Consider the following 24748-nt stretch of genomic DNA (forward strand, 5'->3'; position numbering starts at 1 on the left):
TTAGTGAACCACACTAGCCTACTGTGGGTTGGTTGAGTTTACACATATAAAAATAAAATAAAATGACTTTATTAACTTTCCCTTTGAGCAGGGGACTGGATCACCAGGCCCTTCATCACATATCTTTGAATTTATTGTACTCATATGTGCGGGTTGCATCACAATGTTGTCTTTCACCATAAGAATCTCAGGTACATTATGTACAGTTGGGGAAATACTAGTTTACCGCCAGGTATTCCACATTAAAAACTACAATTATTTGACACGAAAACATTGTGAAACAAGACACGGAACATAAACCAATACAACACAGCTTATAAATGTATCTGTACAATAAAAAGTCAGTTAGTGGTACATGGCTAGTTTCTTTTATTAATATACATTCGTTTATACCACTTACTGCTATCACATTATCTGTACAAACACGCAGAGTTTGTCTTGTTGAAATGGACAAGGCATTTTTGCCTAAAGATGAACACTGTTGATTTCCACGATTTTACATATGAAATTAGAAAATCACATTGGTCATCGCGATTCGAACTCATATCATATTTATGTTACCTGGTTTAGAGTAGTTGAGGCATGTTTTCCAAAGACTTGCTCAATTAGACTCTTGACAGCGGGAATCCTAGTCGACCCTCCGACAACCTCCACAGCATAGATGTCTTCTGGCCTCAGTTCTAAAAAGAAGAAATAAAAACATTACCGACTATTGCTAACGACAACATTCGCAAATATAAAAATATTTGTTTTTTGTATGCATATGGAATACCAAGTTATACAAAAATATTCAGATAACATACAACTTTATGCAGAAATTTCTCATAAATCTTCAGTCATATAACGGTTAAGTTAACTTGAAAATTGAACATGTATAAATACAAAGTAATGAAATGATGAATACATACTAGCATTATGTAAAAGAGCCCTGAGAGTCCTTTCCACTCGGGTGAATGTCTCACTGCAGAGTTGCTCCATAGTGGAGCGTTGCATTTCTCCCGACACATCTCGCTCCTCCATGAAACATTCAATGTTGAGTGGCAAGCGAGTGCTGTTTGCAGACATCTGCTTCTTAATCTTCTCAACTTCTTGCAGGAGACGTAAGAAAGCCCTGGAAAATATCCTTCCATATTAAGTAAAAGCATTTAATAAACTTAACATTTTTATGTTGGTCATCAAAATATGTTAAAAAATAACCTTATAATTTACTGTATCACACATAAATTATAAACTGTGGTTAGATTGCAATATTCCAGACCACAAGGGAAATACACTATTGTCATTTTTTATCATAGTATTGTATAAAAATTATTTTCAATCAATACAAAGGACCAACAAACCTCTGATTTTTCTTAGGATCAAGTTTAAACCGTGTCAAGAAGTCTTGACAGAAATATTCTGCTAAAGCCATATCTATGTCTCGTCCACCACAATAGGGATCTGTAGCAGTGGCCAGTACTCGGAGTTTGCCTTTGTTGAATGCACATGCTGCCACCTACAGAGAAAAAACAATAACATTTGAATTAATTGCAATCTTTTTTTTTTCTAAATTTCGTAATGAGTATGGTTAGATTTTAATAATACAAACCTGTAGTGATGAGTATCCAAAATCAACAAAAACAACATTTCGTGGCTTCTCTTCTGGAGCTGGTAGGTCTTGTTTGTAAATACCGTAAGTTAGAGCAGTTGCAGTTGTTTCATTCATTAGACGTAACACATTTAACCCTTAAAATAAAATGAGTAATTTTCAAAGTCAATTCAAAATATTAAGTCAAAAAGTTCTATAATTAAAAAAATTATAATAGACTATTTGTTACCTATCTGCATTTATAATATGTACAATATACATATTTTAATCGCAGTTAGGTAACACATCATCCAAAATAAACTGAAGATAAATAAAATTCTTGGCAACTAGTGTTGGAAATTAAAGTCCAGATAAAATCATTGTTAGTAATTTAGTGTCTGAGGCACAAAAGAATAATGATAATTTAGTCAATAAAAGTGGTATTTTAATTAGTTCATAAGTTTATCTGTATATAAAAATTGTAAACATTCTTACCAGCTATTCCTGCAGCATCTAATAAAGCCATTCTTTCAGCATTTGTGTAATAGCTTGGTACGGAAATGACACAGTCATTGATCTGTGTCTGCAACGCAGTTGCTGCTATGTCCTTCAACTTTGTAAACAGCATTGCTGTAATCTGAAATAGTTATTTATTGCAATTATTAGAAAAGTTTTTAAAGATAAATTAAAGACATTTTGATAATTTGTTCTGTAGTTTGTATCCTTATAAGTGCTCTTAGCAACCTACAAGTGTCAAGGTCTCACATGTCAATTGGACATAACCTTATATGAACAAAGTTTATTTCATGTACAATGATTTTCTTAACTAAATAATGATAATCGAATGTATCAGTACTAAAATAATAACTTTCATACCTGTTCTGGACTGAAAACATTGTCTTCTCCTAAGTAATTAACTCTAATACCAATCCCACCATCTCCCCTTTGCTCAACTTTGAATGGGAAATGTTTTAACTCTTTTTGTACATGTGGGTCAGAAAATTTTCGACCCAAGAGTCTCTTGAAACCAAAGACTGTGTTCTTCATATTTGTCACCATTTGGTTTTTTGCAGCTACTCCTAATATACGATTTTTCGGAGAGAAGGCGACACATGACCTGAAATTGTAAATTGATTTCTATGAGAGAATATCATAATTTTAGGGTAAAAATTAGCTTTCAAAAGAAATTGTGTTCGTAAGTTTGTATGTTTTCGTAATAAAAAGCTTAGTCATTGTAAGGTATTCATTTGAATAATTATTGACAGATAGCTCAAGTGTAGGATTAGTTCTTTGAAAATGGATTTAGCATGCGTTTAATTACTTAATAATGTTTTCATAGTAAATTATAATAATGTCAAGTATTATTTCCAGAATTGACAATCAACTATATGAAATGTTATGTCAGAAAAATAACCAAAAATATGAAAATGTGATATGTAACTATCCAAGCACAAGAATACTATTTAAGGTAAAAAAGGTTCGGAAAATATTACTCACGGTGTACCCCGTAGACTGTAATCGTTGGCTATTGTCTCAATGCCACCTGCTTTTGCTACCGCAATATAACAAGATTCGTTGCCGAAATCAATACCTATTACGGACATTGCAGCCATTATTTAACACAAATTGCAATTTAACGAGGGATTTTTTCGTTTCTCACTGATAATCAATTAACACAAACACGTTGTCTTCAGATGACAATCAGTCAATCAATTGCAAAAAGAACGCCGGTTAAAATCGCAAGCTAGACTGTTTAACAGACAATGTATCAACCACTACAGACACTGTATTAAAATTATTATTCAATGTTCAATGAATTTCATCCATCCGTTACGCGAATTTTCTAGAAGCACAGATAAAACAGAACTTTTGAAGTAGGAAAACTTGATTTTTCCAGATAATTGGTATAAATAAAGGACATGAGTTGGTATGGGTCGCAGAAAATATTGCAATTACCTATTACTTATTTCTTTTCATATTACATTTCCACTTTATGAAAATCTTTGAGAGTATAAAAGTACATTTTTATTATGTTTCACGCATATAAACATTACATAAATATTCGTATTTTATTCTGATCAATTTGAAAGGCTTAATTAATGTTTTCAAAAATAAAGAGATTATAAATCTGATCCAATCTTTGTATGTAGCGGCTTTTAAACATATCTATTTTTTCAATAATTTTGTGTGAGATAAACTGAAGTCTAGTATTATAATAAAAAGCTAATATAATATAGTTTTGTGAGAAAAGATTATGCTGGAAATCATTAGGAATTTAGCAAGATTTCAAAAGGAAAAATATGACAAATTATATGGCAATAATACATTGATAATATAATAATGACAATGACATTATGACATCGATTGATTTGATCCGAGTCTTTAATCGATTCAAATCGAATAAAATAAATCGGCTTCGCTTAACTTTGCAAAACTTTTGAACTCCTATTTTTTTTCACTTTTTAATTCGAACTTCTGATCTTGTCAGAATAGAACAGGAAATCTATTATATTATAACTCTAGATTTAAACACGGTGCAAGTAAGGATAGAGATTAGAGAATAACACTTCACAGCAAAGGTTATCAATAAGGAATATACCGCCGCGGCGAGTAATATTGGTAAAGAATAACTAACTTGTTTCTATGTATGTTACAGTACTCTTTGCTTGTGCTGTTATTGCATGACATCGCGTGCTTACTTTACGGGGTCACCTTCAAGTGAGCGCTCGCTTCCACTTGCAGACTGATTACAAAAGCGATTACATATAATTATCACGCTTTAATTAATTTTGTTCTTTTGATATTACAGGTACATAATAAACAGTATGACAAGTGAACCATTAGCGAAACGTACCAAAATGAGTGTTCTTGACCAGTTAAAACAATTTTCCACCGTAGTCGCTGATACTGGAGATTTTGAAGGTTAGAATTATAATTATATTTTTGAAGTGTTGGGTTTACAATGTTTTTAAATGCTTACTAAACTCTTCCTCTTTATCTGATTGTGGTGGACACAGTTTTGTTGATTTTAATATTTTCACAGTTCTAACCTTGAACTTGCACTACCAAAACATTTACTGTTTATAAAAAACTATTAGTTCTTCCTGTATAATACCAATGTAAAATAATTGGCATTTATGAATATTCTGTTGCTTTGATGTTTTTTTTTTTCAAATTTGCAACTTTTATTTGCAGCAATGAAAGCGTACAAGCCAACGGATGCAACAACAAATCCAAGCCTAATTTTGTCTGCCGCTGGCATGGAACAGTATCAGCATTTGCTGGACAAGGCTGTTAAATATGGAAAAGAATGTGGAGGGTGAGCCTTTTGTTGTTATTTTAATTAATTTATAATGTGTTTTAGAAGTATATTAAAACTTTCTTGTTAGAAAGAGTTCTTTAGTCTGGTTAGTTATTTAATGAGATTTATTTATTATTTTTGTCATATTCTAAAACTTTCTTTAGTATTTAAATATTTTTTTCACAATTATTGTTAGTAATTTATCATGTTGACTTTTTCAGAACCATTGAGGAACAACTTACTGAAATCTTGGATATGTTGAGTGTTTTATTTGGTTGTGAAATTTTAAAAATTATTCCGGGACGTGTTTCTGTTGAAGTGGATGCCAGGTAATAATATTAATTGTATGAAGACAAATAGATGTATAAAAAAAATGGTTTAAGAGTTAAATCACGATTTTTTGATGATGCTTCCTATAATTTAAAAACCAATACCTTCTGTGAATATGTTGAGACAGAATAAACTAATTTTAAAATGTCTTATCAGAATCAAATATAGCTATACATAATTATGTAACATGGTTAAAAAACTTATCTTATTAACATGATGTATGTAAATGAATTCATTTGATTAAAATTTAAATGATTTTGATCTAAGAGAGATAAAGGTATCATTATCAATGACACAACTTAAGTGCCTATTTCCATTATCAGTTGGCAAACATGACTGTAATTGTCATGTGTCACTACAATTGCTATATAAATTGGGGGGTATAAAAGCAAAAAAACTTCTATTTAATTTTTTTATTGCGAAGTAGGCGTACTAACTTGTAATTTATTAAACAAGAAACAATTTGATGAATAGTTTAATAAAAAGTTTTGGATTTAATTGAATATTACATTGCTTTACAATTAATATTTAAAATTAAGTCTTAAATGTTAAGCCATATATTGTTTGAGTTCAGTTATTTCCGTTATAATTGTAATATCATTTAAAATTCCTTAGTTGTTTGTTTATTCTGTAATTTTCCTCACTCTTGCAAAATATTAGTCATTGTTATTAGTCTCCTGTTACTATGAGACTGAGAAAAATAGTTTTATACTGACTAAGCAAATATAAGTCATACAGCAAGAAATAGATTTGATTCTTGCACTATTCGGAAAGCAGCATATATGACCTTGAATTGCTCTTCATTACATTTAAACTATTATTGATGTTTAGTAAATAATAATGAAGTTAAAACAAAAAAACGCCAATAGCCTAATGGTTTGGGGTATGGACTACCGATCTTGAGGTCGAGGGTTCGAATCCCGCCATTCGACTATTGTCGTGAACTATATCCTAGTACAAGCTTAGAGCTTAGTTGGAATGGTTAAAGGAAATATTAGTAAATTAACAAAAATCTACTAGTATTAAAAAAAATTGTTTTATAGGTTGTCATTTGACAAAGATGCGAGTATGGCAAAGGCAATTAAATTGATCGGAATGTTTGCTGAGCAAGGCATCAAGAAGGAGAGGATTCTAATAAAGTTAGCTTCAACATGGGAAGGTATCCAGGCTGCAAAGTATGTATTATTTTGTAACATACAATATGCACAAGTATTGCTTATATTTGGTTAATAAAAATATTTGTTACGTTACAGGGAACTGGAAAAGAAACATGGAATACATTGTAATTTAACTCTACTTTTCTCAATGTATCAGGCGATAGCATGCGCTGAGGCAAATGTTACTTTAATATCGCCATTTGTAGGACGCATTTTGGATTGGTTAGTTCATTTGGCTCTTATTAAGCATTTTTTCCTTTTCAAATCTTAGCTTGTTTATCAATTGTATCTGTGTGATGGCTGTTATCTTCGCTTTAACATGGTGTTTTATATTGTTAAACTCTTTTACTTGAAGCCCATGTTAGATAGGAATTGACGAGAAAGCATTTTTACTCGTTATCGTTGGCACGTCGAGCAAAAGAGTTCATATGTTGCAGACGTGTCAAATCAATCGGCGGGTACTATAGTCGTTTTACCTTTCACCAGGTATGTAGAACATACAAAGAAGACGTATGAAGCGAAGGAGGACCCTGGCGTGTTGTCTGTGACGCGCGTGTACAACTACTACAAGAAGTTTGGGTACAACACGCAGGTGATGGGCGCTTCGTTCCGCAACACGGGAGAGATCCGCGAGCTGGCCGGCTGCGACCTGCTCACCATCAGCCCTAAGCTGCTGCAGGAGCTGGCCAACAGTGAACAGCCATTGAAAAGAGTAAGTACTTATGTGCTTACAACATACTAGCTTTTGCCCGTCAGTCTTGAATTAAAAGAAAAGTAGCATATGTGTTCTTCCAGACTATCCTCTACATCTATGCCAAATTCATCGAGATTATATAAGATTATATTAGATCCTTTGGCTGGAAACTGGTGCATTTATAATTTTAACAGTATTGGTAATTAGGGGTTGTTACCACACTAAACTTTAGGTCCAATATGTTTATGGTTTCATTTACAAACATTTTAGTAACCAATATCTTTTTAACAAGTATATTGCAAACATTATTATCTTAAGAAATGTCTTCTTCAGTGGGAAATGAAACTTTTAAAGGTTAAACTGCTAAAGTCTTGCTACACTTGTTGTTTAGGCTAGTTTAGTGAATGAATTCAACACTATGCATAATTCCCAAATACAACAAGTACATTTTGGCTGTAGTTGGTAAAAAAAAAATAAGAGTATTTAAGTCAGCTTCTAAGTATAATTTATTTCTGTAATTTCTAGGTACTTGACCCTAAGGTCGCTGCTAAAAGTGATATAGAGAAAATATCTCTATCAGAAGCTCAGTTCCGTTGGCACTTGAATGAAGATCAAATGGCTACAGACAAGCTCTCCGATGGCATTCGGAAATTTGCGGCCGATACCAGAAAGTTGGAATCGCTTGTTAAGACTTTGCTCGCTACCAAGTAGTATGAAAATACCGCGATTTATAAATGGGTGATTGTTTCATGTTTTCTTTTTTATATTTTTTATGTTATTGCATTTTTGAGGGGAAGAATATCATATTATGTATTTTTATTTCGCATTTATTGATAATGATATGTTTTGGGTCCAAGCTATAAAGCTCATATTTTTTTTTGTTTTTTATAATCCTGTCTGAGTGTTTTAGATTATTTTATATGAAAAATAATTATTATTGTTTATTCTTTGTAAAGTTTATTGAATCTTCAGCGGAATTTTATTTTAAGATTTCTTTATCAGTTGTCTTAAAATCGTATTTATTCTCAAGTGTTTTATCAAAGGAATAAACTAGAGCATAAAAAGTTGTACTAATTAATTTATTCCTTTTGATGATAATTTCCTACAGTTTTTGTTTAATACATCTTACGCACATTTCAGTGTTAAACATTTTATATATTTAATAGGATTAGTGGTAAGGTTACAGTTACTTAAATATATATTGTATTTTGTGCCTTAGATTTTGATACATTCCTACTTAAAAATTTCCTATTTGAAATTCATACTTTGTACACAGTTTTTCGAAATATTTTGTAACTTGTATTTTTATTAAAGTATGTGAAAATCATATGGTGTTTTCTATTAATTCCTTTTAGAAAAAAATTAAACGTTTGGTTCGAAAGAAACCTATATAGATAAAATAAGATAAAACCTATTTATTTGACCATTGTATAGCAGTTGGTCATACATTTTTAAAGTGCATACTATTTGTAACAAAAAAATTAACTTAATTTCAAAAGGGAGGAGGTTCTCAATTCAATTTTTAAAACAATCAGCGATTTCGCTGTTCTGCAATTAAAATTATCACCTTTTTCGAACTTTGAATCTACAATTAAGGCTTACAGCCTCTCGGGTAACTCGATAATTGTGTTAGATATTAGCAGTGAAGGGTATTGGTGTGCGAGAGCTAGGTGGCGGGTGTCGCCGGGTATCGCCGGGTGCCGCCGGGTGCCGCCGGGTGCCGCCCGGTGCCGGGTGCCGGGTGCACTAGGTCGACCCCCGGCACCGCGCGCACAATCGATACGCTGTTCCAGTTTCAGCGACCTTACGACTCCCGCGGCCCGCTTTGCCTGCGCCCTAATATCCGTCCTGATTTTAATTTCACCCGACATGAATCTCATATTCAACGAAACTAACATATGTATTTTTCAGTAGTATTAAAAATGAAAATTCGATAATTTAGATAACTAGACATTCTATTTACGAATCTAATAGAAGCTTTCGAAATAATAGCCTATTAACTTTATCGACAAGGTAATAGGTGGCCTATACCCTTTCACTATAGCTGTTCTAAGTGGTTTTATCTCTTGACTCTTCAAACATTCAACGAGGGCGCCGAGTGGCTTTATAGGCTCTTCATATTCCAACTGTACTAAAATGGCGTTGTATGCTGAATAGGGGCGATGGCTCAGTGGCTAAGAGTCGGATAAATGATACGGTGGCGCAAGGTTCGAATCTGTTCTATTTCTACGCCCTTTCAACATTAGTTAAAAGTTCTGTTTTTTATTTGGTATAAAAAATATATGAAAGAAATAAAAGAGTGGGTACCTTAGAAAAAAAAGTTAAACATTCAGTTTGCAATTAAGTTGCTAAACTTTCGGAACTTGCAATTAGCGATCGATAAAATTGTGTTGTAACTGATGAATAAATGTATGTTTCATATAAAATATTCTTCTAAGGGACACGTGAAATAAATTGCAATGTGGATTAGAAATCGGCAGAATGGCAAATGTTTACGTAACCTCTCGCGTCATAGCCGCCCCGTGATGTACAATGAAGTATGGATAGGTGTAGCGAAGTTGGGCAGGATCAGGACATTTCCATGTGATTTTCGCCGGGAGCCGCCGGGAGCGCTGGGGCGCACGGGCGAGCGGGGCGGGGGACGCGGCGGAGGCTTGATATTGACCTAGATGTTCATTCAAAGTTCGGTCGATGCGAAACTTGACATCTGCGCGGTGCTGCGTTTTGTGTTATTTTCCATCTAATGGCTATTCAAGCCGATCGTATGATAATTTGTTTAAATGTTAATATCATATGAGATTTTAAGGGTGTCGTTGCGTGGGGCGTATTTTATTCTTGTGATGTGTGCGTGCCCGGCGAGTCGTGCGGCGTGAGCTCGCGGAGTGGGATGTGGAAGCTGTGCTGATTGCTTTCAGTACGTTCGGCGCTTTAGTGATCACTCGTAAAATGTCCCGACACCACACTCGTATCGCTTAATTTCAATTTGTGTTTTTAAATCGAAAATGGAGAGATCTGATCATATCCCCGCGGTCGCCAAGGACATTCCTGCCATGGAGGTTCAATATCCAGATGTAAGTATCATATGTTACATATGTAGATAAATAAAACGATAAAAATGATTTGTAATATTTGAAAATAAATTACAAAATAATTAACATAAACTTTATTTGGTGAATAAAGAGTATATTATATCAAAATAATTCATTTTATTTCGTTCATAAAATTATAACTAAGATTTGATTATATTACGTCAAAGTAATTATTTATATAATTTCAATTGAATTTATGAGTGAAATCCTTTGATGATAACTAATTTTATAAAATGTTAGAGCTTCGTGAAACATTCCCCAGCGTAATAAAGCCAATCCAGCCAGTGATCAATGCTCGATCTACGTTTTGATTAGGAAATAACTAGAACAATCAATATCATGGATATTATTTCTCCTTTTCCTAGTAAGGTGTAGCTAAATATTAATTTTATCTCATGGTTTTTAAGGGTTATCTTACGTTATAATATTTTTTATAATTCATACAGGTATGTACGTTCAGCATAAGTCAGTACCAATCGAGTGATGATTTTCTTTTTTTATTAATAGCTAAATGGATGCCTATAACATAGTTGGTTAAATAATAAACGTCTTATACCTTGGCGAAGGGTACAAAAGTTATTCTGTAATTCTTTTTCGGTAAACTTTTTAGTTAGAGAGCATGAGGACAGATCCTTCGGGAGTTGGGAAAGTGTGATAGATTAGTTGAGTTGGCAGAATATTGATTAAATATAAAGTTGAAGTTCTTTTTTTGATCGAAAATAATGATATAAGAAAAGCTATGTATGTTTAAATTTCGACACCTACAGGACAAGCTTTTTAACCTTCTTGTTGCACGAATAATTCAATCGGTGATGGTCATTGTAATAATCGCAGTCTTTAAACTTTAAAAATATGTCAGAATGTCGTAAAGAATGGTCAAATTGTTGTGGTTAGTATAATTAATGTGCTTAAATCCTGACCTACCACAACAGAAGTTTCGTCTATTGGATTGAAATATTCATTTCGAATATAACATCATACAATCATATAATTAGATTAAAGGAAAATACGCTTTACATTTGCGTATTTAATATTTTACCGCTAATGACGGAGCTAGTAAATAGTAATTACAAGCAAATACAGATTAATTAATTTTGCTACCAGTACGCTGTTGCAATAAATATATAAACATTAGTAATGAATTACTGAAAATTTTATTGACCGTGCAGCAGTCCGATGAGCTGTCATCTCGTTTAATTACGTACAAACATCGCACTCAATTATTTCTGATCATTTAGTTTCCTTCAATCACTTTTAATTCTCTTTTAAAAATTAAGATGTTTTTAAATAAACAGAATCTTTGGTAAATTATGATAAACACAATGTTTTGTAAATGTTAGGTAAACGTAACTTGGGATAGGTCATTAAATTTCGAAAACTGTGAATTAACAATTATTAAATCTGAAACGTGCGGAGGTGTCACTTCTTTATTATATGCTTGTAAAAACATTTGATGATTGTTTTTTTTTATATTTTTCAATGCAGAGCAAGGAGAAAGGGGCGAAGGACCGCGGCGAGGAGACCGAACCGGAGCGTGGCAACTGGACGGGACGTTTCGATTTCCTGCTGTCCCTACTGGGCTATAGCGTGGGCCTGGGCAATGTGTGGCGCTTCCCCTACCTTTGCTACAATAATGGAGGAGGTATTAACTTTTTTGCCGTATGATTGACATCTAACAGAGTTTGTTCTGGTGTTGTTTTGGCTTTGGGTTTTCCTTCATCTAGATTATCGGCGAGTTTCTTTCTGTAAGTTTTCGTTATTAATTAGTGGAAAAAGTTAAGTGAAAAAAAATAGCAATTTATTTTAATGTAATTTTATAAGGCGTTAATCATTAATATTTTTTCCACGGTACCAACAGACAAAAAATAAATGTCCGGTGTGAGTAATTTTATGCACGTTTTAATATGCAGTGAAGCGAAGTCCGGTATGTTTCAAATGCTCTCGAGAATCATATTATATAACGTGAGGAGGCGCTGCTCGTAGCTTTTTATGCAGATTTTGAAAAGAACATCGCATATAATGTTAACTAAGCTTTTTCTTAATAACACTAAAACAACGCTCATACATACGCAAATCAGACATGAATCTTTAACTTGTACAAACTTATGTGATTCTGATTTTTAAAAGAATATTTTTTGAGGTTCATTTCGAACTAAACGGCACTAAAAGACTCTTTAGTTCAGTGACGTCATAGATCCCCTATTTGTTAAAGTTTAAGACTTGTAAGGACCCGCGTAACCATAAACTGGACCGTCCTTCAACAACAATAGTTACGAACTGTAGCTACGCAATTCTGCAAGTTTGAAGGATGTGTGCGAAGTAGGAATCCAATATAGTTAGGACACAACTTTCTTATTTGCATGGTGTAACCCTGAAATGTTTGTTTATTAGCAATAAAACTTGGCGAGTATTTAGTACATATTTTATCGGGACAATGGTAATTGTAACCGCCACATGACATGTTATCGATATGTTAATTAACATAATTAGTCGAGCGAAGGGTGCAAATGGCATATTTCTTAAGCAGATTATAATATTCTTACCTGTTTAAAATATAAGCGAGCCTTCAAATACTTAAAATACAGCGTAGGTATGTACATATTTGTACTGACCGACAGTTATTAGATAGATTCTATTTAGATAAGGGTGGGTTTGTATTTAGTTTTGTCAATAATTTGCAACCGTAACACTTTTTGGCAAAATCTAGCATATACTAAAGATATTAACGTAAAAACAGTTTAACAATTTTTTCCTCTAAATAGCGTGCCGCGGCTGTGGGTGAATGCGTTGGCAGTTTGCCAAACGCGTTTCAATATACAAAACTTAAAAAGTATGTAATGTCTTTCTACTTATTGTTAACCAAACGTTTTGTTTCAAGTACCTATAGGTAAAGCGAATATGGTAGTTTGGACGGGATAAGATTATGGCCATTATGTACAAAATAATTAGACACTCTCTTTTAAACTGGGTGTTTTTCATAAGTTTGTATTTGTACGCAATGTACAGAACGTCACTATGAAAACGAGGTAATTTAACTAATTTTATGATACGATATCCATAGAACTTTATTATGAATCAAAAATAATAACTTTGCGAACTGCGGCCATTCAGTGCTTTTCCTGTTTCAACTTAACTGTTTTTTGTTCAGCTGGCTTTTGTTCATATTTCACAAATAAGCGGGACTGCTTCCCGAGAAATGCTTTATGTAAAAAGTGCGCCGGGCGGTATTTCCGCCCTGAGTAGACGAATGGTGTTATTTCACTCTTTCTCCATATAGAAGCTGAAAAATATAGCTAAATATTAAAGCAAGCGTTGAAAAAACATTTTATATAAGCGTTTTAGAACGTTGCTTCACCCTCTTGTCTGGAAGTCTCAAGGTTGTCTGCTCCGTGGGCGATGTATTCTGCTAGTGGAAACAATTATTTTATTTTTAATATATTTGCTCGTCTTGTAAACATTTTATATAAGTTCTTTTGACATTCATCTTCGATATTTCATAGAAAGGTATTTTCATCTGGAAAACATACTAAAACCGTCACAAAGCATGTTATGCTCATTCGAAGAAGTGGCAACACAAACAACAACAATTTAGCACTTTTATAGATTCAAGGAGATTCTAGTATAATGTAGTTATTTTTATTTCAAACAAACATCCATCCATCCATCCATCTAAACTTGCGCATTTATAGAATTAGTAAAATATCTAACTATGTCATTGTTCTTTCTGTAGATAAAAAGAATTGAAGAGTCCAACAGAGTCCAGTCTTCTGCAGAAACAAGTAGAAAAGTTTTTTTAAAAAACGATTCTTACAAAATACACCACGAAAGATTTGATTTATAGCTATGAAACATGTACATACATTATGTCATTACCGATTTTAATCGTAGTTATTGTTTTTGATGATTTTACGAATATTTCCCAAAACCATCTTTTTACGCATAACAATTTATTCTAGGTGCGTTCCTGATTCCATTCACGGTGATGCTGATAATAGCCGGCCTCCCTCTGATGTTTATGGAGCTGTCGTTCGGACAGTACGCAGCTCTAGGACCTGTTGCCGTCTACAACAGATTCTGTCCCCTCTTCCGTGGCCTCGGTTATGGCATGGTCATTGTCTCCTGTATAGTCATGCTGTACTACAACCTGATCATCGCGTGGACTATATATTATATGGCTGTGTCGTTTGTCAGCATTTTCTATCAGTTGCCCTGGCAAAACTGTGACGCTGAATGGAGCACTAAGTGTGAGTCGGTTTTATATTATCAAACTTTTGTAACTAAACAAATGATGGTTATGGAATATTTTCAACTTCAGATTTTAATCTCTTATGGTTATACTTAACCTTTGAAAAGTTAAAACAACAAAAACAGTAACGATGGCATCAGGTATTGTTTGATAGTTTTTTTTGGATACATCTCATGTATTCGTTAATTGCTAGCTATTTACGCTGTGTGTTTTCTCGTTTGTATTAGAATATACAACTTTCGTTTTTAAATATATCTTAGAGTATTTAGATGGCAATTTTTAAAATGTCGACTTGAAAATGAAGTAAAGAAAAATATTATACAAATAACTTTATTAAAACCAAACTTCATCGGCGGACTCGTCAAATGCTTAATTTCAGTTTTAAATTGAATTAAACAATAAAATGCCGAATGGAATGCAATCGTTTATATATGAGATTCCAGGCTTTATAGGAGAGTTAAATCAAAAACTTCAGTACACATTTTACCTTCGATCACTATTTTAGATTGCTATTCGTACGAAGAAGCGGATGAATGTGAAGCAAAGAATGGAACGTATTACTTAAGACAATGTCTCAATCAAAGCTACGCTGCATTACAAGATACAGCAGCCCTGGCGGATGTCGCTCTGAGAAAGCCTCCCGCAGAAGAATATTTCACGTAAGTCTTATAATTGACCAGCTGTTCCCATGCGGCTTCATCCGCATGAAATTATAAAATTTTTATTGTTTACAATTATTTCTGTCAAAATTACCGTTACCATAATAACCTTGCTTAGTCAACGTTGGCAGCTTGTAGTTAAAGTTCCCATTTTGATATGAAGGTTTTTTCTAATTTATTTACCCCCTAGGAATAATAGTGTGAAAATAAATAGCCTAAAGCGTGTCGTAAGTGTAGGGCTTTTTATTAAAGACAGAATTATTCAAAAATATGCTAGGATTGCTGCCATCCTACGCCACGAAGTAATGTATGTTTATATTTTATTATATTAGTATAGATATAGATATAGATTAGGTATATTTAATATTTAGCAATGTTACTGTTTAACGCACACGGTTAATACTAGTAATGATTGTTGCCAACAACAACGAACAAACTCCAAGGTTTATTTCAAAAATAAGTAAATCCAAAATTTTCACAGTTAGCAAACATTCATAACATGTACTAGGAGATTATCCCTGATAATATCCTAGGAATGTTTTCTTTGTAAGAAATAACCTGAAGTGTCTTGAAGGAGATATCAAATTCAATATTGCATATACCTAGGTAAGCATGGGCAAGGTCGTTTTAACATTAAAATTATGAATAAGCGAATCTTCTTATTATATTTTTTTGTGTTCAGTTATATTCATAGTCTTAGGTTTTAAATTACTATTAAGATTCTTTAGATTGAAATGCAATATTAAAAGTTATTGATAGGCGACAGAATCGGCAAAAATGTATTTTTTTTATAAAGAAAAAAGCTAACGTTTCCTCTAGGGAATGAGGGAAATGAAGACTTGCTATAAATTACTTTGCATTGCAATAGTCTGAGATGGTTTTTATTTAAAATTTACCTCGTCTTTTTATTACTTTGTTTTTAAATTTCAGACGTTGAAGATTTATGTTTTACTTGTATGTTATAAGCAATCATTTTTATCTTAATATTATAACTGCGAAAGTTTAGAGGAATGGATAGGTGTTTGTTAGAGTTTATAGCCTAAACGGCTGAACATGTATGTAACATGAGAACACATGGACTACTCACTTTTGTTTTTTTTATTCCACTCGGACGTTTTCGTAGACGATGCTAGTAATATTATATTCATAGTATGATCTTCTGATCAGATATAAACATTGTTTACACTTTTTGAATGAAATGGGTACCTTAGAAAATAAGTAAAAATGATAAATTGATATAGGTACATAAACCTCCACGGCACCAGCCAATGTACGGAATTTTGAATTTATAAGTAGTGGCGGAATTTACAAGGTTCATTTGGTTTAAATTTATTTCTACGTCCTCATTATTACGTGTTCCATATTTTGGTAAAAATAATTTACTATGGTAGATGTTATTTGTTTTTCCAAATTAATTTGCCTTCTTTTACATAAATTAATACAGATAAACTGAAATTTGTTAAACTGCTAGGTTGAATGTATGAAGTAACTATCACGTTAAAAGTTTTTACATAAATACATATGTTTATGTCCAGTGAAGGAAGAAAATCAGTTTACGAGTCCAATAGACCGATTTATTATCCCTTTGATGTAGTATGTGATGTGATCAAAAAGTATTGATAGACATAAATATCCGTACACTTTTATAATATTTTCTATGTTAATATTATTCATGAAGTAGTATAAAGCATTGTCAGAAAGTATTAACTAAAAGCTTTCAACTAGACCATAACATAATCAGAAGTAATTACCTAATTGCATTGCAGAGTTTTGCGACACGCGAACGTTGTAGTTCCGAGGTCGTATTCTGTAGAGCTCGCTTTTCATCACGTGTTTTTTTTTAACTTTATATTCATCTGTTTTGTTTGAATTTATTATGTTACTTTTACCCATCTGACAGTACAGTGAATTATTACAAACCGTTGCGGAGGGACTAACACATTTGCCAGGAAACATTCGTAACGTCATCGTCAAACATTTGTATCTAATTTGTGTAGTTATCGGGCTTTAGGTACACCAACAAATCTCATACTATAATAATTTTGTCGATTTTTACGATAGCCCAAGCGTACAGAGAAGTCGTTGAAAAACAGTAAAACCGAAATTTTTATTATTTAAAATTTAAACATAATCAACATTACAAAGGCCTCATACTTTTCCGCTGCTATTATCATCGTTTTCTTTATACTTTCAGTAACAAAGTTCTAGGATTGTCTTCGGGAATTGAAGAAACAGGACAAATTCGCTGGAGTATGGCTTTGTGTCTCTTCGTAGCTTGGCTAATCGTATATCTCTGCCTTTTCAAAGGAGTCCAATCATCAGGCAAGGTATGTCAAAAACAAAATATTTTTGATTTACACATATATGGCATTGAATAGACTAGATTAAGGAATTCATGTTAACTATAGGAATAATCTCATTTTTATTAATTGTGTCGCTTGAATTTGATCCATTGTTTAAAAATTCATTAAATTAATTGCTGTGGCAAGTCGATTACTTAGCGCGTAGCGAGTCATTCATTTATATCTACAAATTAAATTGATATTTCATTTTATAGAGATTCACGATAGTCTGATCATCGTAAAATATGCTTTACAGAGAGCGACATGTGTTTAACTTAATAAAATTAAACACATCCATATGTGTTATTACATATTTTTGTTTTTGCTTTCAGGTCGTCTATTTCACTGCGCTATTTCCGTACGTGGTGCTTGTGATTCTATTCTTTCGCGGTGTGACGTTACCGGGTGCTTCTACTGGCATACTGTTTTATCTGACACCTGATTTCAGCCAGTTGGCTAATGCACAGGTAATAATTAAAACTGTTGAATTAGTACACGGTAGCATAGTACTCTCTGTTTTTTGTACTACTCTTTGTTTGTAAATCTAGGTTTTTTCAAAAGTTTATCTTTATAGGTTTGGGGAGACGCTGCGGTACAAATTTTCTTCGCCTTGAGCCCAGCCTGGGGAGGATTGATTACACTTTCGTCGTATAATAAATTTTCTAACAACTGTTACATGTAAGTACGAGTTTTTTTTTGGCAATTTCCAATCATTCGCAGATAAGATTACTATTTACGATATGTGATGTTTGTAGCGATGCCAGCGTAAAGACTAATTTGTCGAAGCTCTATTCGAATGAATACTTTATTGAAGAGGAGAGTCCCTGTTGTAAACTTCAATATTTTTTTTTTAAATGGGCAATCGGGGTATACATTTGTTCATAGATGTTTTAATATCTTTGTTTTCAGAGACTCGTTGATCGTGGCGGTATCTAACATAGCGACGTCGTTTTTCGCGGGGCTCGTCATCTTCTCTGTGATTGGTTTCCTGGCGCACGAGCTGAACGTAGGCGTGGACCGCGTGGTGGATCAGGGCGCCGGCCTCGCCTTCATTGTGTACCCAGAGGTGGTCACTAGACTGCCAGTCTCCCCACTTTGGTCTATTCTCTTCTTTGTGATGCTATTGGCTCTTGGTCTGGATTCTCAGGTACGGCAAAAAATTCTCAAAGATTCACGATTATAGTTGTTAATTAATTATTGTTAAATATATAGATTTTTAAAGCCAATGTCCGGTGTGATTACTATTATAAAAAAGATTACTAAAACTATTTAAATAACTTCCAGTTCGCTCTCATGGAGACCGTGACAACAGCAATACTTGATCGTTTCCCGAATTTCCGACAGAAGAAAGGATGGGTAGTGTTATCAGTCGCTATATTTGGCTATTTAGGAGGTCTCATTTTCACCACTAATGTAAGCATTGTTTGTTTTATTAAATACTGTTTTGTAATATAATAACTTTTAGATTTCTGTTGTCAAACCAAGTGTAGACATGTTTATTGAATTAGTTGAAAATGGTAAATGGGGTTGAATTTAATTGGATTCATTTTTAAATGTATTTATCTGAAATACCTAATATTGAAGTTTCGAGAACAAATAATGATATAGCTATTGCTTCCAGAGCGGAATGTACTGGCTGCAGCTGATGGACAAGTACGCGGCGAACTGGTCGGTGCTGATCATTGCCATCGGCGAGTGCATCCTGATCGCCTGGATCTACGGCACGGATAAGTTCTGCCGCGACATTCAGAGCATGATCGGACGCCAATCCAAGCTCTGGGTTATCTTCTGGAGCGCCATGTGGCGTATCATCACCCCCGCTGCTCTAGTGGCAAGGACATTCATTTCTGTGAACTATACATTTTAAGATTCTCACTAGAAATCTGTAAACCTGTTTAAAGACGAATTATTATGAAATCTTATTCCATTTAAGTTAATCTTGAACAATCACATGAACGTTGTTTAGTAAGAATTAAGTAAATTATTTAGAAATCTTTCACACTGCATAACTGTTGGTATCAACAACCATTCTACAATTTCAGTTTATATTGGTGTTTAACTGGATTGAATACAAGCCGGCGTCGTACGGACAATACGTATACCCGATGTGGGCGGACGCCGTAGGCTGGACGCTGGGGGTGCTGCCTGTTGTCGTAGTTGTGCTCATGGCCGTCGACCAGATCTGTAGCGGACCTGACGATCTCACAATAATGGAGGTACTTGATAAATATTTTTGATATCCACTCACAAAATTAATTTTATTTACATCAATGAACTACATATATATCATAAAGTGGTCATGATCCTTTAATGTTCTTCGTAGACATGAAGATACATTTGAAGCTGTAAACAAATCCGTGAACGTGTTCGTATGCTGTGAATAGTGATGTATTGGCGATGTTGCAGAAAGCGCGCGTGCTGGCGCGTCCGACGGAGGAGTGGGGCCCGGCGGGCACGGGCTGCGTGCTAAGCGCGCCGGCGACGTGCGCCATGCGCGCCGAGCCCGAGCTGTCGCCGCCCGTGCTCATGCTGCACGGCCGCCCCGTGCTGCGCGAGCGCGGCGCATGACCCCACGCACACCCGCTCATCGCAATGCGGAGGATCGACAATTCTGTAAGTACACTGCTCCGTCGATTTCAATGCCAGTAAAATGTTAGGATTTTAAAATAACAATGTGTTTATGATGCTTTTCAGTCATCTCAAGATGGTATAGAAACTACATCTATAACCAGTTCTGTTGAAAGCGAAATAAGAAGGCCATCTAAAACAAAACGTAGTTCGATAAAAAGGAAAATACCTAATTTCAAAGACGATTCAGATGACACAGTTAATGAACCACTTTTGCAGTCAGAAAACGATGTCAGTGAATTTAAACAAAGTGCCAAATTTGTAAGTTCAAAATCTAAGACTGATTCAACAAACGGGAAATCAGATAATACAAGCATTGGAACTAAAGTAAAAACTTCCCCGACTACTTCTACTTTTTCTGAAAATGTTACTATTAAAGGTGTTACGACAGATATTGAAAGTGCCAGCACATCCGTAACAGCATCTATTCATAACTATATGAACACAAATGTATTTGGTGCCATCGACACTTCCACCTCGAAAACGACAAAAAGTTCATTAATCGTTGAAATCGAAAGTACTAAATCTTCTTATAGTCCTAGTCCTCTAATATTTACAACAGCTAAAATACATACACACAATAAAATAAAGGAGATGGAACCTCTACATGTAACGCCAGTCCCAATTTTATCTACCATAGAAGGCAATGTAATAAAATCTATACCGAGTACAATAGATAGCGGCGAGAAACATTATGACACTGTAAAATCAAAAAGTGAAAGTCAGAAAAAATGTATCCAAGAAAATGAACAAAGCATAATTACAAATGCTTCGAACATCAAGCAACATTCAACAACTGTAAGTCCAAATATAAAAACAACTGTTGTGTCTTCAGTTGTAACAAAACCATTATCGGGACAGAGTACTAAACAAACTTCATTTGATAAGCCTTTAATAGTACAGACTGATTCTAAAATCCCTGTTACTAGTTCCAAAGTTGAAAAAGCAAATTCGACTTCGAGCACCAACACAAAATTGCAAGATAAAAATACTCGAACGGCTACGGCTGATAACACGAAGAAAAACGTGCAGGAAAGAGATTCTGCAGAGCGTTCAAAATTGGAAATTCAAGAAACACCTAGTAAAAAACAAAATGATAAGCAAAGTTTTTTGATGGATGAGAGTCAAAAACAGACTTCAAATGGTGTTACTCCTCAAATACTCTCTTTAAGTGCAAAAAAGGCAGCAATTTTGACATCAAGTAATAATGAAAATACACCAGATAAAGAGAAGGACCCTAAATCTGGAAGTAGTGTTCCTATGAACAAGCAGCTGCAACGACAAAAGAAAACAGTAGACGATACTTGTATCTCCGATGCCAAAAACCGAACTATTGTTTGTGATCCTAAAGTAAACATATCTAAAGAAGTTTCTGCCGGCATACCTGTAGACAAAGCAAAGAGTGCTATTATTAAGCCGACTATGCCAAAAATGACTTCAGATTCACAAAATGCTTTAACGATGCTGCCAACTAAATCTGGTGCTAGTATGTCAGCCAATTATTCAGCAGTATCAGACAAACCTATTTTCGTAAGTTCTGTGCCAAAAGAAACAGCAAATACTACGGACAATATAGAACCCGTGACTTCACTACTACCAGGGAAAGGAAAAAAGGTAGATAAAACTAGTTCATTGATTTCTGAACCAATAGAGAAAAAAAATATTTCGGATAAATCTGATTCTTCAACTTCTGTGCCAAAAGGAAAAGTTACTACTTCTGATAAATCTTTAACTTCTTTAACAGCAGTCAAAGCTAATTCTACGGATAAATCTAAAACTGTAAATAAAACTAGCCCCTTGACTTCTGTGCCTTCAGGGAAAGCCAATAATATTGACAAACCCGGCTCTTTGAATTCGACGTCAACCGGGAAGACAAATACTGCGGATAAATATGTTTCTTCGTCTTCTGTGCCTGTTGTAAAAACAAATCCAATTGACAAACCTAGTTCTTTACCTTCAGCATCAATGACCACAGCGAAGATATCAAATAAACCTGATTCTTTAAGTTTCATGCCAGCTGTAAGTCCTAATACTTCTATAAAACCTGGCCCTGTAGCATCTGCGACATCAGTAAAGCCAAAATCTAAGGAGAAATCTCCATTAATGTCGGCGTCAAAAGGAACGGCAAACGTCACGGCTAAACCTGGTTCTTTGTCCACTGATAAGGCAAATACTGCAGGAAAAATTAGTTCTGGAAAATCTGCGCCAAGTGAACAAACTAATACTGTTATATCCGGATCTAAAATTTCGGTGTCTATTACTAAAAGCAGTAGAAACGACCCAGTAACCACAACTTCTGGACCGCTTATATCTAAATCAGCAAATAATGTAAAGTCGTCTGGAAAGGAATCCGTTGCAGAAGTCAAGAAAGTTTCCGAAAAAACGAAATCTAAAGTTTCACCAACGTTAAAATCAGAAATACCAATTGGACCATCTGAGAGTAAGGCCCACAAAGGTGTCCCCACGTCGGTAACAACTGATATCTCGTCTAACGTCGTCACTACGATAGCTAAAAAAATAGGAAATGAAACAAATGCGACTACTTCAAGTACTGCAACGCCATCAATAAAGGGAAGCACGGTCAGTAATTTGCCATCGTCGTCGACTTCTGCTAAGATTCTAATCGGAAAAACCAAAAATAATGAACCGATGTCTAGCGAAAATAATAAGGATAGTAGAGCTTAACTTTTAGACTTTAGATAATAGGTAATTTTAACTAATTAAGAACTTTTCTTGAGTTTAATGAAATTAGTTGACAATACAGCACTTCAGAATATTTACGCATCGGCAAACGTTCGACTTAGTTCTGTGTGCGAAAATTTCTTCTAAATTATAATTGTTGATCCCTGATTAATAATTGTAGAACTTTAAAGTAGATGTAAATAGCACGTAGGAAAATAAATAATTATCAGCAATTAACATTTTTGTTAATAAAAACTCAATTAAAGTAATATTCTGAATAATCGTTTAAGAATCACTACGATATTAATATAAAAAATGGTTTGCTCAGTAAAATGTGTATAGAATTGATTGAGGAATATTTAATGATGTAATGTATTTTCATTATGTTTTTAAAATCCCCGCATGATTAATTTGCTATAAAATTGCATAATATTTGTATGTATAATCAAATGATCATACACATTAAGGCAAAACCAACGCCTCAATAATACTGAATATTTGAATCCTTTAAAAGAGGTTAGTGGTGCTAAGAAAGACAACAATATTTTTCATAGACAATATTATATTTTCAATTTTTGGATACCATTTAGAGATGAAGTGTACCATCTCACAAGTCAATTGACAATCAATTTATATAATTATTTTAATTTAATTAATAATGATTCAAAATCTCTACCTATTCTATTTGAACTACTGACGTCGAGAGAATATAACATTCAGGGTAGTAAAAAATAGTATGAGATTTATTTAATATATTTATATAATAGATAAGTAGCAACTTGATTTAAGAGTTTTCGGTTAATCTTATTTTACCTTTATTACACGTTAATAATAATTGATAATAGCTTTATTAATATTTTATTCCTAAATACGTAGTCTGTGTTAAACACAATCAATAACTAACATGTTCAAATACTCCATCCGAGATCTGAATCGTCGTCTAAATGTTAAATTATTCCAAATTAATTTATTTATTTAATTAAATAAAGCAAATAATGTTAGCATGTTTGAAAAGTTTCAATTTATTTTATGATTTCAATTTCATGAAATTGAAGAAATGAACACTAACGATCCATACTAAATAAAAATAAAATCAAATATTTATTTTAATACGCTTAGCTTGCATTTATTTTGTATCTAATACTGGTTTGAAATTATAAATCTATTTTATTTTGCTACAATACACTGTGTAAATAAGTAAAAAATAATAAAATTTTATTAAACAAACTTTAATTAGACCTAATCTTACTGTAGGGCAAAGCTCAACTTCTTTAGATGTAATTTTATGTACGTCCACTTTATTAATCCGTCTATTTTTTTTGCAAATAATTGTGTTGACACATAAGGGTTCTTTAAAGCATCTATTGTCAAATTCGGTTTAATTACTTCCTATGCAATTATTAAATTTAACAAAACGAAATCTATAAAGAAGACTTTTCACTTCTTACTTTCTATTTTACTTGTTTTCTAACATTAATCAATAAATAATTTATAATTCATGGAAAGAACTGAATGTGCAAAAAGTAAAAATGGTTGTTTTTTAGTTGTAATAATAGTTAATTTCCCGTAAAATATGAACTTTTTAATATTTGAATTATGTTTGTCTCTAAAATAGTGTTATTTAAAAATTACGTATTTTGGATTATTTTTACAAAACATTTTTCTGAATACATATATTTTCGCCAGTTAAAATAAGCCTGTGTATTTTTAACTAAGTTACATTAATTCATACTAGTAATATAATTCGAACAAATTTTTGACTTGTACAAACTCTGATGCCAAATGTATAGTTACGGGTTTTTAAATCAAAATAATTTCGTTAAACTATAATTTTTTTATTTTATTAAATCCGAAAATATGCTCAACCTTTGTTATGTCTAGATTTTACCGACCACGTAAATGCAGAATGTAAAAACTAAATGTAATATAATTTTGACACAAACATATGTGCAATTAAAAAACACATTGTCTTACGATCCTTAGGGCCTGTCCCACCAACTTGTAAATTGTGTGATAAGTATCTAACGTGTAAAATATGTGATGGAAATATAGG

General features: G+C 33.4%; 3 protein-coding genes across 5 annotated transcripts in view; 2 read left to right on the forward strand and 1 right to left on the reverse strand.

The window, feature by feature from the left end:
* Positions 1-3443, reverse strand: part of LOC106100355 (heat shock 70 kDa protein 4) — a gene marked incomplete at its 3' end in the record, with an annotated part of 8243 nt that extends 4800 nt beyond the window's left edge. The window contains exons 1-7 of the mRNA XM_013279182.1: positions 3065-3443; positions 2444-2684; positions 2063-2204; positions 1589-1725; positions 1341-1495; positions 909-1111; positions 562-680 (exon numbers count right to left, since the gene is read on the reverse strand). Coding sequence (XP_013134636.1) covers positions 562-680; positions 909-1111; positions 1341-1495; positions 1589-1725; positions 2063-2204; positions 2444-2684; positions 3065-3180 — 1113 coding nt within the window. The remainder of the gene's footprint in view (positions 1-561; positions 681-908; positions 1112-1340; positions 1496-1588; positions 1726-2062; positions 2205-2443; positions 2685-3064) is intronic.
* A 504-nt stretch (positions 3444-3947) lies between these two features.
* LOC106100412 (probable transaldolase) lies at positions 3948-8376 on the forward strand. 2 transcript variants are annotated; one of them, XM_013279249.1, is made up of 8 exons: positions 3948-4186; positions 4377-4489; positions 4763-4886; positions 5090-5197; positions 6242-6373; positions 6452-6577; positions 6842-7067; positions 7575-8376. In XM_013279249.1, exons 2-8 carry the CDS (start codon positions 4393-4395, stop codon positions 7758-7760), a joined length of 999 nt encoding a protein of 332 aa, XP_013134703.1. In that variant the 5' UTR covers positions 3948-4186; positions 4377-4392; the 3' UTR covers positions 7761-8376. The 2 variants fall into 2 exon arrangements, with proteins under 2 accessions (XP_013134703.1, XP_013134702.1); XM_013279248.1 differs by lacking the exon at positions 3948-4186 and adding an exon at positions 4193-4285.
* Positions 8377-9731: 1355 nt separating this feature from the next.
* Positions 9732-23772, forward strand: LOC106100778 (sodium- and chloride-dependent glycine transporter 1-like). 2 transcript variants are annotated; one of them, XM_013279801.1, is made up of 13 exons: positions 9732-10120; positions 11624-11780; positions 14095-14382; positions 14890-15043; positions 17238-17370; positions 17718-17852; positions 17960-18063; positions 18295-18532; positions 18670-18798; positions 19007-19216; positions 19428-19601; positions 19792-19998; positions 20080-20171. In XM_013279801.1, exons 1-12 carry the CDS (start codon positions 10052-10054, stop codon positions 19951-19953), a joined length of 1953 nt encoding a protein of 650 aa, XP_013135255.1. In that variant the 5' UTR covers positions 9732-10051; the 3' UTR covers positions 19954-19998; positions 20080-20171. The 2 variants fall into 2 exon arrangements, with proteins under 2 accessions (XP_013135255.1, XP_013135254.1); XM_013279800.1 differs by lacking the exons at positions 9732-10120; positions 11624-11780; positions 14095-14382; ... (6 more) ...; positions 19007-19216; positions 19428-19601 and having other exon boundaries at positions 19878-19998; positions 20080-23772.
* Positions 23773-24748: the final 976 nt, after the last annotated feature.

The sequence above is a fragment of the Papilio polytes genome, unplaced genomic scaffold (assembly GCF_000836215.1).
Source record: "Papilio polytes unplaced genomic scaffold, Ppol_1.0 DF824047.1, whole genome shotgun sequence".
Classification (NCBI taxonomy): Eukaryota; Metazoa; Arthropoda; class Insecta; order Lepidoptera; family Papilionidae; genus Papilio; species Papilio polytes.

What these genes read in the sequence shown, in the direction of transcription:
- LOC106100412 (XM_013279248.1), top strand. Translation starts at nt 4,215, where the DNA reads ATGTTACAGTACTCTTTGCTTGTGCTGTTATTGCATGACATCGCGTGC. An exon ending in GAAGGTATCCAGGCTGCAAA is followed by an intron (nt 6,374 to 6,451) that starts GTATGTATTATT and finishes GTTACGTTACAG; the next exon opens with GGAACTGGAAAAGAAACATG. An exon ending in GTAGGACGCATTTTGGATTG is followed by an intron (nt 6,578 to 6,841) that starts GTTAGTTCATTT and finishes ACCTTTCACCAG; the next exon opens with GTATGTAGAACATACAAAGA.
- LOC106100778 (XM_013279800.1), top strand. Translation starts at nt 19,978, where the DNA reads ATGCGGAGGATCGACAATTCT. An exon ending in TGCGGAGGATCGACAATTCT is followed by an intron (nt 19,999 to 20,079) that starts GTAAGTACACTG and finishes GATGCTTTTCAG; the next exon opens with TCATCTCAAGATGGTATAGA.